The 14,938-nt window shown below is 48.7% G+C and overlaps 1 protein-coding gene across 1 annotated transcript in view; it reads left to right on the plus strand.

The window, feature by feature from the left end:
- ATXN10 (ataxin 10) overlaps positions 1-7,527 on the plus strand; it is a 144,739-nt gene extending 137,212 nt beyond the window's left edge. The window contains exons 11-12 of the mRNA XM_018048901.1: positions 5,585-5,772; positions 6,266-7,527. Coding sequence (XP_017904390.1) covers positions 5,585-5,772; positions 6,266-6,268 — 191 coding nt within the window. The 3' untranslated portion in view covers positions 6,269-7,527. The remainder of the gene's footprint in view (positions 1-5,584; positions 5,773-6,265) is intronic.

Raw genomic sequence — 14,938 nt, forward strand, 5'->3', positions numbered from 1 at the left:
CTGACGTGTGTTCTCTGCCGTGCTGAGTGGTGTGCTTTGGGAAGCTTGTCAAGCGTGTAAACCCCTGGCTGTGCATGGGTCTGTTGTCTAAAAATATTTTTTTTCTAGTATTCTGCAAGCAAGATGAAATATAGATATTATATATAGCACAGATATCTGTTATATGCGTACTATGCATAGGATGTTAAATAGATGCACATTATACATCTGCAGGCGTGTTAACATATAAAGACCATAAATAGATACTACATAGTTTATGTACGTACACACATATATCCTGAGAAGTCAGTAAAATCCTTCAGCAGTCAAATTGTTTTAGTCTAAATAGCTGAAGCTGCAGTATTCTGGCCACCTGATGTGAAGAGCCGACTCATTGGAAAAGACTCTGATTCTGGAAAGGACTGAAGGCAGGAGGAGAAGGGGACAACAGAGGATGAGACGGTTAGAGTCACTGACTCAGTGGACACGAGTTTGAGCAAGCTCTGGGAGGTAGTGAAGGACAGGGAAGCCTGGCGTGCTGCAGTCCATGGGGGTCGCAGAGAGTCAGACACGACTGAGCGACAGCAAATAGTTTTAAGTTTTTAGTGCCAGCCCTTTGAAAAGTTCATTCGTTCATTCAGCGAGTATATATCGGTTCCTTCCATGTTCCAGGGCAATTTGGCAGACCTCTTCTGTAAAGGGCTGCTTTTAATCAGTATTTTAGACTTTGCTGGGCACTCTGTCTCCATCATAGCAGTCCAGCTCGGCTGCTGCGGCGCAAAAGCGGCCATGGACGGTCCGCACATGAATGGGTGTAACTGTGTGCCAATAGAACTTTATTTATTATGGATATTGGAATTTGGATTTCACGTAATTTTTGTGTGTCGCAAATTGGTATCTTCTTTTTGTTTTTTCCCCAACCATTTAAAAACATGAAAACTAGGGACTTCCTGGGAGGTGCCGGGGGCCCAGGTTCAGTCCCTGGTCGGGGAGCTGAGACTGCACAAGCTGCACGGCGTGGCTAAAGTAAATTAATGAATTTTAAAAATATGGAAACTTTTTAACTTGCATCCATTCAAAATCACAGGCCGTAATTCCCCCAGCCCCTGTTCTCAGCAGCTTCTTGACACTGAGCACAGTGGCCAGAGCAGAGTCCCTCTCATCACAGGGCCCTGGTCCCCCATCACCTGAAGGACTTCAAGTTGCAGTGATTCCAGTAGCTGGAAGTCAGATGAGCGTCGTTGTCATCAGCGGTCCCAGCACCAGTGTCCTGACTTACCGGACTTGGCTTTTTCAGAGTGCATTTGGCACGTCAGTCCTAGCCCTGGGCTAGCAGTGACGTAGCCATGGGGTCTCTCTCTGTCTCCAGTTGCCTCCCAGCCCGCACTCCCCTGCCCCGCCCTGCCTCCTCACCTGCCTGGTGCGGGGCTGCAGGGCTCAGCGTGGAGCCGAGGATGTGGAGAGGATGCACTCATGGCTGCCACCGCTCGGGTGCTGGGTCCTGGGGCCGCATCTCACTTCAGCTCTCCAGGCCCCGGGTTCCCAGGCGCTCAGTCCGCGCGCTCATCACTAGCGCTTTCAAGACACCACGTGCTCTGGTGAAGGGCCGGCCGGACTGTGAGTCCTCACTCCAGTGCTGATCGCAGGGTTCTTTGAAGGCAGTTTTGTTACAAACAGGCTCACGCCTTCTGTTTGGAGTAGCTATGGAAACGTTAGAAGCTCTCTTTCTGAAGCCGAGCAGACAATGGAGCGCTTGGAGTGTTGGTAGGATTAGAGACTCGGGAAGATGTTTAATTTTCTCCCCCCGTCTTGCTTGCTTTCTGTCTCGGTAGAGAGGGAACAAGAGGGCAATGTGAATATTAACCGGGCCGCTTTCATCTCCCTGTGACCCTCCAGGCTGTCTGGGTCTGCGGGGCACCCAGCCTGGCCCTTCCGGCTCCTAATGAGGGGAGTCGTGCATATTCATGAGCCGGGTCCTGGGGCTGGGATTCCTTGCTTCTCTTCAACCCAGACGTTGCGAAGGAACAGCTTAAAATTAGGAACTCAGAGATCCTAGACAGTAGTGGCAGGATGTTCTCACTGGAAATAGACACACATTGGAGGATATTGTTGTGGTATTTGATTTACAGGCGGACAGCACAAATCCCAAACGGGGTGCTCACTTAGGTCGAGATGGAGGGCACACCTTTCACGTCTAATTACAGTGTCCGGCAGGACTGGGTAAGGTCCGCCTGAGAGAGGAAGTAAGGTTGGTTTCACTTATGACATAAAGAATATGAAATACAAGTCTGAGTGAGACGTGTTGGGGTCTCGCCGTTTTGTGTGTGTTTTGATTTTCAGCGTTCTGGGAAATTGACCCCGCCGTGACCGTGTGGCCTTACTGTCTAGACCCCTCCCACGCCCTCCACTTAACCCGTCTGTTTGCCCTTTGAACTCCAGTTTCGGGAGAAGACTGAACTGCCGCTCCGGCTTTGGGCTCCAGTGCTGCTCCCGTCAGGCTGTGCCAGGAGCCTGCTTCCCGGGAGACAGGGATGGTCCCGGTTGTCCCCACAGCCCCGGCTGGGAGCACCACCCCGGGTGCTTGTAGGGTTGATCATCAGGACGGTCGTCATTAATCTCACTGTTTCCTCCGTTCAGAGTAGTGACTGTGTGAGGTTTCTGCAGAAATGAGCAAGTGAACAGTGGGGTAAGATGCTGAAACACCATCACAGGATGTCCGCAGAGCCCAGGGTTACTCCCTAGGTGGGCGTGACTGCAACCCACCCTTCCATCCATCCACACCGGGATTCTCCTGGGTTTCGTCATCCTGGACCTTTATTTACACGGTCCGGCTTCCTTGCCTGAGTTGCATTTATATTGATTTACTTTCATCTGATCTTCCACCCTGCGAAGCCAAGTCAGGAAACCACACCAAGAACAAAACGGAAAAGCACAGCCCATGTGGGTCACTGCACTGCCGCCACACCCCCTCCACACACACACACACACATCCACACTCACGTGCACGCACGGTGGGTGGGAGGCGGCATCCGCTCGCTCGGACAGCGAGCAGATGTTTCCAGCGCCACGCTTGGAGCAGAGGACAGAAGGTAAATAAGCCATCATCCTGGCTTGTGAAGAGCTCATAGGGCGTTGGGGCGGACAGAAATATGAACAAATAAGTATAGCTTCCAGGATGTCAGCGCACACATCATCATCCACTGTGTGTCCGGTCTAGCTGCATGCTTGGGACGAGAAAACGGACTCTGGCTCCTGCCCTCTAGAAGCTCACCAACGCTTAAGCAGATCAGCAGGTGCATTGTGATGTGAACTGGTAAAGGAAAAAGAAGAAGGGAGAGAATGTTTGGAAACACGCAGTAGGCACGCCCAGCTCAAGCTGGTGTCGGGGCTGGCTGGGACAGAGCCAGGTGGGTTTCCAGGAGTGGGGTCTCAGCTGCTCGCCCCGGTTGGGGAGGGGCAGGCGAGGGGGAGCAGGTCCCAGGTCAGGGCTCGCATGTGGAAAGATGGGGGCCACCTGGCGAGGTGATGTTGCCGGAGCCTGGGGTGTCATTTGCCCTGGAGCTGAGATCATCTGACAGTCCGAAGCTCTGGAAGATGGCCCTTTCCTCCAGAGACACGCGGCACTGGCAGCTGGTGGTGGCGAGACTGGCATCTGATGCCTCGATTGCAGAGCTCGCCAGCCCTCCAATTGTGAGGCGCTGCCAGTGCATTTCTGGGAACTTCCCCTCTTTCTTTCAATTGAAGTGAATAACCAGGAAGCTGCAGAAAGAAGTGTTTTGCGCCTGTCATTTAGCATTGGAGAGTTGTCACACACAGGGACTGGAGTGCTCCAGGCTTATACACGGTCTTGCCCAGATTCAGCCTCAGATGCTCACTCCTGCACTCAGCTCTCTTGACCCCTGCCTCGCCTCTTTCTGCAGCAGGGGTTGCATGGTGATGATGGCGTCCTGCGCGAGACGTGAATTGTAGTGAGTGATCCCTGCTGAGAAAGTCACTAATGTGTTGAAGGTCTTTGTTGCCCAGGATCATCCTTTTCATTCTCTCTCCCATGACAAAGTGGGGTTCTGGTGATTGTGGAGGAGGAGGAGTTCAACTTGTATGCGTTTGAGAGTCTGTGGATTCATCTCCAGAAAAGAGGTACAGCCTTCTAAAGGCCCTGGGCTTTGTTGTGAGAGAGTGACAGGTCCTGGCGAGATGAGAGCATTTTTCCCATTTAGGGCAGTTATCTTAGGATTGCATCAGCCACCATTCTCTGCCCTTTGTGGAAAAGGTTGGTCATTTGTACCCACCAGTGGTCTTGGTGGTCTGCCTCCAGAGACCAGTGGGTCCGTGTGCACTCGTGACTGTGGGCCACGTCAGTGGAACCGAGAGGGAGCAACCAGCCGGCACTTCCTGAGCCCAGAGCTGCTGGTTTCCTATGTCCTGGCCACCTGACTTGAGTGGACAGGCTTATGTTCTGCTGCTTTCCTTCAAGGTCAGTGAACTAGGGGCAGTTTGGTTCCTGCGCTCTGTGCGCATGGAGGCCTTTCTGTGCGACTCCCGTGCTGAGGAGAGAAGCCTCACCGCTGAGCCAAGGTTTGGGATGGCATCCGGAGCGCAGACGCATGAGTTCAGGGACCCGTCTGATCGCCTTTTGGGGAGCAGATGCCTCGATGTGGCATCAGACAGGCCTGCCTGGGAAACACTGGTAACAAGGAGGAAGGACTCGTTTTTCCTGCTGCTGTCCCCCTGATCACGGGGCAGGGAGGCCTCTGTTCCTTGGAAAAAGTGTTTATTCCACACTTGGCACTTTGTTCCTTCTGAACCAACAGAGGGTGCCAGGCCCAGTGTTCCTGGCGTCTCTCTGTGTCCCTGGGCCCGAGACTAGGGCAGTCTTACGGAAGGACATTGCAGTGGCCGCCTAGCGCCCTCCTGAGGTTCCCACAGCTCTTGGGAAGTACAGACCTCAGCAAAGAGCGCAGTAAGTCTACGTTCCTCATTAGTTGTCTGTGTGTGCCATGACCGACACCGCACGCAACACCTAGGTCCGGGCTGGGGCACAGGGAGGCGCCGCGTTCAGACGGCACAGTAAGGCCTTCACAGGCCTGCTCCGCCTCTACAGAGTGAGGGGATCCCACGTGGCGCCCAGGAGACCAGTGTTCAGCTATAACTGGGCTTCCTTTAAACAAGACGATCTTGCCCGATTCTACCCCAGCGTCTTTGCGACTCATTCTGTATTGCTCTTATTCCTTCCCTGGTGACTCAGTAACGAAACTGTCCAGCACACAGGCGCGCGTGTGTGTGTGCGTGCACGTGCACGCCGACATGCGTGCTTGTGCTCACACATTTCCCATGCGGCTGCTCTGAGCCTCTGCCTCCCCCTCTGTTCTTTCAGTCCAGCACCTCTCTGTGCCAGTTGCTGGACACACACAGCGTTGGACATACGTGTGTGTATGTGTGTCTTCGCCTCTTGAATTATTTCCCGCTCTGCATGCATATTCACAGCACGTCCTCCAGGAGAAAGTGTTCGTTGATTCTGGGTGTTTAGGGTCGTCTGTCCGTCTCCTCCTCTTCCAGTGATGCTCAGGTGAAAGCATGTTGGCAGATTCCTTCACTCTGCTCCCAGTTCTAACCCAGTGGGTGGTGTACGCCATCCGAAACCTCACGGAGGACAACAGCCAAAACCAAGACCTGATTGCGAAGATGGAGGAGCAGGGTCTGGCAGATGCATCCCTGCTCAAGAAAATGGGGTTTGAAGTTGAAAAGAGGGGTGACAAGCTGATTCTGAAGTCAACTAGTGACACACCTCAGCTGGTAAGTATTCAGGAGGAGGACTAGTTCCCCTTCAGTCTATGGAAAGTGGTCCCCACTTCCCCATCACCTTCGAAGTGACACTTTGATGTGATTGCTTCATAAGAACATGGGTGGATGTATTTTGCCTCCTGAGATGGCAAAGAAAGCCCTACATTTAATTGCAAATAACTTTTTGTTCGGGCTTTACCCTGCCATATTCTTAAGAGAGTTGAAATTTCAAACTTGTTCTAGGGGAGAAAAAGAAAAGGCATATCAAAATTTTCACGTGGTGTAAAAGTTTCTGGCAGTAATGAGACCTTCTTTAAAAGACAGCTAATGTTGGCTGCAGTGAAAAGAACAGAAAGCTCCTTGTATGATGCTGAATGGGTTGTTTCAGGTTTCTTTCCGTTATTTCTATCATTGACCAAAATTCTCTTGTATTTTTTTCCTTTGATGGTTCTTGTAAATAGCTGTTACATCTGCAATTTTGTTTCTTTTTTTTTTTCCCTCTTAGTGAATGAACTCTCCATCCAAAAATATCTGAATTTTTGGAATCTGTTTCCTGGATCTTTCGCAGTATGTCAAATCGCAAGTGTTTGAAGATTTTATTACATACACGTTTAAGAATCTGTGAATCTTCTAGATAATAGAGTTAAATGCATATAAGCTTAAAAGTGAAAGTGCTTGAGGGTCCTGTTGATTCTTTGCTTTAAAATGTAGCTGTCTGGTTTGCTTCTGTCCCCGTGGAATACAATGTGCGTTTAAGTGATAGATTGTACTTACTGTGGCCGCAGATAGTAAATTCCTCTCGCTGAGCGCATGTCCCTTCTTTGGCAAAGACTTGGAAGTTTGCTCGGGCCCGCTCTCCCCTTCCCTTCTTTGTCTCCTCTTGGGGGGTTTTCTGGGCGCTGGCAGGCGGCTGAAGTAGTTCTCACTGTGATTAATTCTAGCAATCGCTTTTCCCCCCTCTGCCTTTCCAAAACATTGACAAGACTCATTTCCAGTTAATTAATTCGAGAGATGGCGAAGAATAGAGGGCTCTCAGAGGGCTCCCGCTCTTCACTCGGGTCCTGGGCAGTGTGTCACTGAGCCCTGTCCCTCTGGAATGTGGCGGGAGCGAGCGGGTGAGGGGACTTGTGGGCCATTAACTCTTCCCATTCCAGATCACCCTAGACCTAGGCGTCCCCAGACCCCTGAGGCTTACCAGCCGGTGCCTGCGTCAACCACCGCCCTGGCTGTAAGCGGGAAGGAAGATCTCACGGTCGCCTGGGTGTGCAGAACCTCGGCATTAAAGGTTCATCCAGGTCTTCCTCAGTTTAAAAAGCACTGGTCTCGGAAAGGCACCACTCAGTTTCAGCCGGGGCAGTGGAGTTGCAGAAGTAGCTTGAGGGAGCAGGGCCATTCTGACCCGTGTCTGTCAGTGTGCACACACTCAGAGGAAGAACTGGATTAAATGAGTACGGAAGTCCTTGCAACCACCCAGACCATTAATGTAATCAGCAAACACTCTCGGGGCAGGTTGTGTTGTGGATGCTTAAAATGTGTTGTCTTCTGGAACAGCCGTGTTACTAAGCTAAACTGTAGCGTGAAATCTTGCATAGTTCCTGTTGAACCTTCCAAAATGAAAATGGCCAAGACCCAACCAGAAGTTTTCTAGAAATACCGATTGTTCCAAAGTAAAGTGCTCCTAAGTTTTTGTAGCTGTACTTAAATTGCTTTGGGGTCGGGGGGGAACCAGCTGAAGCATGTTAAGAATGAAATAAAAGTTTTCCCATATGTGGTCTAATGTCTTCTATATAACTGAAGAAATGCCAGTTTCTACAACTGTAGAATCTGGCATCCTTTGTGACGTCCCGTTGGTAAAGAACCCTTTGCGAAATCCAGAATGCACGAAGCAGCCCTTCTCTTCCGGGACACAAGGAGTTAAGCCCCTCGTCTCCAACTAGAAGTCTGGCCAAAGGGGAAAGCGGTGGGAGTCCTTTTTCCTCTTGACAAGTTTGCAATAGACACTTCTTTTTTTCCCTGTCTCAATGGGTGTGTGCACACCAGTGGCATCACACAAACATGTCGGTATAAGCCATGTAATAACAAACACACACACACCAAAGGGAGCCTTGTGAGAATGCAGAATGGGATGAGGACTGTGTGTTTTCTAAATAGGAAATGCGGGGCTTGCATAGTGAAAACACGCTGACGGCTGCATTGTGGCTGCGTTTGGTGCCTCCCGACACATTAATTCCTGAACACAACAGCTTCCCTGTCCTCTGCCAGGGACTTGGAGCTTCTGAGAACCTTGTTTTACACGCCACAGAGGATTAAAGCACCACCTCAATCAGTCATTTAGAAGGAAAGGGAAAAAAAAAAAGGCAGCCCAGCCTTACAGAATTTGTAAAGAGAGAGAACGGTCACAGCAAGTTTTGTGACCATAGTATTGCTTTCAAGAGCGGACTGACAGCGCAGTTCAGTTTCATAGCCTGGTCTCTTCTAAGAGACAGCGGAGAAAGGCCTTCCTGCTCAGCGTCGAATCCGAGCGCTTACAGCGTGATGTCTTTTAATACCTTAACAACGGATGTTCGTTTTTCAGAAGTACTTGTTTTCACAGTTTTAGTCATAAACTATTAGAATTTGTCTTTATGTCCATTCTGTTAATACACCTCATAGATTTGACTCTTTTGGAAGCTGATGCCAGATGCATTTTTGTTCGGTAAGTTCTGAAACTAACAGGATTCTTTGGAAACTGCTGAAAGAAGCCCAACCGAGGAGTGATTGAGGTCATGTGGGCTATTAGTAAATCTCAAATCAGAAATTGAGATTTTTATGTGTGTATATCTTGTGTCCATTAGCTCCTGAAGGCACTGATCTGTGTCTCTCACAGCAACAGCTGGCAGCTAAATGTTAAGTTTTTGTGCTCTTTTGATTTCTATTAATTATATAAATAATGATAATATGCATGGGTAAACAAAGGTTTTGGGACAAAAATGCTTTCTTTGCAAGAGGAAGCCCTAAATATATATTTATATAAAATGCTGTCAGTAAGTTCTACACAGAAAGGAATCAATCTGTGTATGAAAAGCAGTAAGATTAAGACACAATTTTTAAATGCAGGGAAGGGAGGGAAGTACCTTAACATTTAAGAGAAAAGGCCCTTTCAGTGCTGTCCAAGGTTCTGATAATTTCAGCTACAGTGGCCTGGATATGGAAAATCAGTTAAAAACCTTTTTTAAAAGAAATTTAGCTTTTTTTCTCCACTTGTAATTATATGATGGAATATCTATTTTCTTCTTCCCTACACATTTTAATATATATATATTTTTTTTTGATTTTTGAGGTCAAATCACATCCAGGTGGCGTTTCACAGTGTAAACATGATTTGCTGTCTATAATATACATGAATTTTAAAGGTGAGCTGCCCTGTAGATGCAGTGCGTATGGCAGCCCCCTCCAGTGCTCTTGCCTGGACAGTCCCATGGACGGAGGAGCCTGGTGGGCTGTGGTCCACGGGGCCGCAGAGGCAGACGCGACTGAAGCGGCTCGGCAGCAGAGCTTGCAGTTTGCTCATGCGTTCCTTCATCACAGCCGGACAGTTACGTCGAAGAAATGGCTTTCTGAAGGCTCTGATAGTTGTTTATTCCTGCTCAAGTTGAAACCTTAAGTTAGGAACATCAAGTAAAATGTTTCTTTTTGTTTAAGCAACATAATGTACATTGTTCATTTGAATATAAAATTGCGTTGTGCTTTTCCTTCAGTTAAGCAGGCTCTTAACATGATATTTTACAGCCTGGATAACACTTTTTACCACCACCGTGTGCAGTGGTGGTCAAGAGCATAAACTGGAATGGGTGCTGGAGTCCAGGCCCCCTCTTTCACCTGGGAGACTACGGGCAGATTGTGTCATCCGGAAATGGGTCTTGTAACACCTGCAGCCTCTCAGTGTGTGAGGATGAGCGCGAATGTGTGTGGAAGCACTTAGGACAGTGGCTGACACATGGTAAACACTCACTCAAGCTACTGTTGGCATTTTTAAGCCTCTGACACCTTCACTGTGAGCGTATCTGAGGGACGCGCGTGGAAACTGTGTCTTGTCTCCTCCTCCTCTCAGCCTGCCGCAGTGCTGAGCATACAGTAGGTGCTCACTAAGTGTATTCTATTCCTTTAGCAGATTCTTTTATGGTGCGTTCCATGTACTGGGCAATGTTCTAAGACTTAAAAAATATTAACCACTAATCCTCGCAGCAGTTAGGCAGTCTGTTCCAGTATTAATCCCATTACATGGATGAGGAAGTTGAGTTGCAGAGGTTAATGCCTGGAGTCACACAGAAGTAGATGCTTAATGAATAATTGCTGTGGTTAATTAGCAGGGAGTGAATGAGGGGGCAATACAGCTTCTTTCCGCAGAAGCAGAGAAAATAAATGCAGCCGAGATGCCTAAATTGTGGCTTTCGATACAGAGCCAGGGGAGCTTTATGAGAGCACGATTGGAGAAACCCAAACTCACAGCTGAGCTCCACCTCCTGCCAGCTCAGCAGCTTTGCTCAGGTTGCTTGACCACTCCGAGCCCGTTTCCCTCGTGAGCAGCATACCGTAAGGCAGGGCCTTGGACGCAGCACTGAACAGGACAGTCTGTGGTCCCCGGAGGCTGACATTCTGCTGAGAAGGAACGGATAAAACAGCAACGAGCACCACATACTCTAGTCTCTGCGGTGATGCAGACAAGGTGAGGATGTAGTTTAGTGTTGACTTCCGGGCGAGCAAGGAGGGAGCAGCGGGAGAGAATTTGCCTCTCGCCCGTCTCTCCTTGAGTAAACCCGGGGGTAGTTAGTTGTGAGCAGCCCAGTGGAGGGGCTGCGTTTCCAGGGCTGTTGGGTCCTTTCCCCCCCCCCGCTTCCCTCCCTCCCTCCCCCTGTCCCCCGCTGGGCCTCAGCTGTCCCTTGCTCCCAGCCAGCTGTCTCGAGACTGCTTGTGGATGTTCTTGCCCTGGTCTGCGTGATGGTTGGAGCCATCCTGCGGTCAGCGTGCGGTGGTCTGTCCTGTCAGTGAATGGTAAAAACAGTAAAGGAGAGTGAACATCTGATGACTATACTTGGAGTTTTCCTGTTTTTGATTTATAGAACAATACTCCCAACAACTGCAGAATACATGTTCTTTTAAAGTATGCATGGAATCACTTACCAAACATTGGTCCTTTTGCTGTGCCCTAAGACAGATCTGAACAGATTTCTAAGGATTGAAATCATAGACACAGTATGTTCTGACCCTAGTACAGTCAAGCTACATATCAATACCAGAAAGGTAAGTAGAAAATCAAATAATGTGTTTTTCAAAAAACTAAGGGTCAAATGAAGAAATAGAGATAGGAGATATTTTTAACTGGGTGTTAATGAAAATGCTACTTGTCAAAGCTTGCAGGCTGCAGGACCTTCCCTGGCCACTCCAGTGGTTAAGACACTGCACTTCAAGGCAGGGGGCATGGGTTTGAGCCCTGGTCAGGGAACTAAGATCCCACGATGTCACATGGCGCTGCCACCAAAAAAAAAAAAATTGTGGGCTGCAGCTAAAGCTATTTTTAAATGGAGATTTATTACCATAAGTGCTTCTCTGAGAAAAGACAGAAAACCAATAAGGTAAGCATTATCTTAAATAGGAAAAACCACAGTTGAAGGGTAATAAAGGAATAAATATGAGAGCAGAAAATAATTAAACAGGAAGCAACCACAATAGTAATAATTAAAAAAACAAAATAAGGGACATACAAAAAAGACAAAGCCAAAAATTGGTTCCTTGAAAAATACATTAAATTGAGAAATCTGTGGTAAGACCAGTAAAGAGGACGCTTAGAAAATCATTATCCCCATAGATCTTGTGGACATTAAGAGGCCTTAAAAGAATATTGTGAATATTTTATGTTAGTGAATTTGAACTTTTAGATGACATGGACAAATCCCTTTTAAAAAAAAAAAATCCTAGTTTAAATATTGACTCTTTCAATACTTCCACAGAGAAAACTCCAGGCTCAGCATCAGCAACAAATTCTACCAACGTTTTAGCAATACTGCCAACCACACACAAAGTTCCAGAAAAGGGGACGATTTCACAGATTTTTGTGAGGCCAGCATGACCCTGATATTCGTCTCATGCCTGAACAAAGATCCATCCAAAGATCCTGAACGCGTTACTAACAAACCATTTCCTAGGGATGCAAAGGTTGGGATCACGTTTTTTCGAAGTAGTAAACTGAATTAATAAAAGACAATCACGTTTCATGCAGAAAAAAGTTCACAAATTCAACATCCAACAGATTTTAAAACACCTTTGCATGTTAGAAACAGGTCAGTTGCTCAGTCATGTCTGACTCTGGGACCAAAGGAACGCAGCACACCAGGCTTCCCTGTCCTTTACCAGCTCCCGGAGCTCGCTCAGACTCACGGTCATCGAGTCGGTGATGCCATCCAACCATCTCATCCCCTGTCGCCCCCTTCTCCTGCCTTCAACCTTTCCCAGCATCAGGGTCTTTTTCAATGAGTCAGCTCTTTGCATCAGGTGATCAAAGTATTGGAGCTCTAGCATCAGTCCTAATGAATATTCAGGGTTGATTTCCTTTAGGATTGACTGGTTTGATCTTGCAGTCCAAGGGACTCGAGATCTTGTCTTCTCCAATACCACAGTTCAAAAAGATCAGTTCTTCAACAATCAATCAGCCTTTATGATCCAGCTCTCACATCCATACATGACTACTGGAAAAATTCTAGCTCTGACTATATGGACCTTTGTCAGCAAAGTAGTGTCTCTGCTTTTTAATACATTGTCTAGGTTTGTCATTGCTTTTCTTCTAAGAAGCAAGGGTGTTTTAATTTCACGGCTGCAGTTACCATCTGCAGTGATTTTGGAACCCAAGAAAATAATCTGTCACTGTTTCCATTGTTTCCCCATCTGTTTGTCATGAAGTGATGGGACCAGATGCCATGAATTTAAGCCAGCTTTTTCAATCCCCTCTTTCACCCTCACCAAGAGGCTCTTTAGTTCCTCTTCGTTTTCTGCCATAAGGGTGGTGTCATCTGCATATGTGAGGTTACTGGCATTTCTCCCTGCAGTCTTGATTCCAGCGTGTGCCTCCTCCAGCCCAGCATTTCTCACGATGTGCTCTGCATAGAGTTAAATAAGCAGGGTGACCGGATGCAGCCTTGACGCACCCCTTTCCCGATGGGGAACCAGTCTGTTCCACGTCTGCTTGCTGCTTGACCTGCATACTGGTTTCTCAAGACAGGTACGGTGGCCTGCAGCAGTCCTGGGAGGCCAGGCATGCTGACGTAAGTCCTTTTGGAGGAGGTTACCTTTACCTCTAGCGTTGTGTGGCCTCAGGCCAAACTACAGGGAGGGAATACAGCCCTACCCATTAGCAGAAAACTCTATTAAAGATTGAGCATGGCCTTGCCCACCAGAGCTTTGGTGGGCAAGCCCACGCAGTTCTACCCACAGCGAGTCCCTCCCATCGGGAAACTTCCACAAGCCTCTTCTCCATCAGAGGGCAGACAGTGAAAACCACAATCACAGAAGACAAAGCAAACTGATCACACGGACCACAGCCTTGTCCAATTCAATGGAACCATGAGCCACGCCATGTCGGGCCGCTGAGGACGGACGGGTCCTGGTGGAGAGTTCTGACAAAACGTGGTCCGTGAGAAGGGAATGGCTAGCCACGTCAGCATTCTTGCCTTGAGAACCTCATGAACAGTATGAAAAGGGACAGGAGGGAAGTTCCTTGTTCTGATAAGGAGTTACCTGTGAACGTGCACTCAGCAGATAGCAAACAATGAAGAAGTGTCGAGAATTGTCCTCTTGACATTACAAAGGGGGGGGTTTCAGTCACACCACTTAGAATGGAAAGGTGAGCTAGCCCAGGAAAAACACCCGCAGAGGAGGTGGAAGGGCAGTGATTGCAGAAGAAAAACTCAGAATTGGTCGCTAAGCCAAAAGGAATCTGTACATAAAGTGTTAGGATGAATCAATGAAAATAGCTAGGTTACTGAACACAAGATTAATACACAAAGATTCACTGAATTTCTACAGACTAGCAACAAACATTTAGAAAGTAAAAAAAAATTCTAAAATGTATAAGGAAATGTAAAAAGCCAAGAACGGTCAAGACACTGAAAGAACACCACGATGGGTCGAAAGAACACGATGGTCGAGGGTTGAAAGCCAAGTTTCCTTAGAACAGTATTGCATTGGCACAAAGATAAATAAACAGACCAGAGAGACAGCAGAGGCCGGAAACAGACCCTCACAAGTGGACACTGGGTATGTATTTAAAGTGGCGTCACAGAACACGGCGGGAGGGGGATCTTTTCAGCAAATCCTGCTGAGACCATTGAATACCTAGAGAGGGCAAAGGGGAGTGACCCCTACCTTACCGTGTGAAAATGTCCCTTCCTACTCCGATTGCCAGTCTGAAAATAGGGAAAACAAGCTACCAGGAGCTGTAGAAAGTGAGTTTCACCTTAGATAGGGCAAGATTTCTTAACTGTGTTACGAAAGTGATTAGAATGGGCTTTATTAAGAACTCCAGAATCACCTGTAAGATCGTGAGAAGGCAATGGCAGGAGTGTCTGGGACTGCAGCCACAGTCAGCGGGGTGGGTGCCCAGCGTCCAGTGTAAGACACTGCACAGGTGATTACTGTAGGGCCCCGTGGGCTGCAGCCCGCCGGGCTCCTCTGTCCATGGGATTCTCCAGGCAGGAGTGCTGGAGGGGGTGGCCATTCCCTTCTTCAGGGGGTCTTCCCGAGCCTGGGTCTCCCCGCTGCAGGCGGATTCTTCACTGGCCGAGCCACCGGGGAAGCCCCGCTGCGCGACTCTAAAGGTCCCCTCGTCCTGACAGTTGCTGGCCGGGCTGTGTCTGGTCGGGTGGCCTCGTGCCCCTCAGAGCGCTGGTGGTCCCTGACTGCAGGAAGCGGGGGTGGTGAGGTCTCTCCCAGTGGCCACACCTGCAACGTCAGCCGTGCACCCAGGGGATTTCCTTCCAGCCCTTCATTCTAGTGTTCTAGCCTCGTGTGGCCGAGGGCCAAGTGGGCACAAGTGTCTGGCTGGAGAGTCCCCAGGGAAAAGGCCCTATGAGGACACATGCAGCCCTGTGCCTGGAGAGGGCGTCAGGCTGGGCCTGAGGAGCCAGCCACCCCGGACCCCAGAGCTGGG

This window comes from Capra hircus, chromosome 5 (genome assembly GCF_001704415.2).
Source record: "Capra hircus breed San Clemente chromosome 5, ASM170441v1, whole genome shotgun sequence".
NCBI lineage: Eukaryota > Metazoa > Chordata > Mammalia > Artiodactyla > Bovidae > Capra > Capra hircus.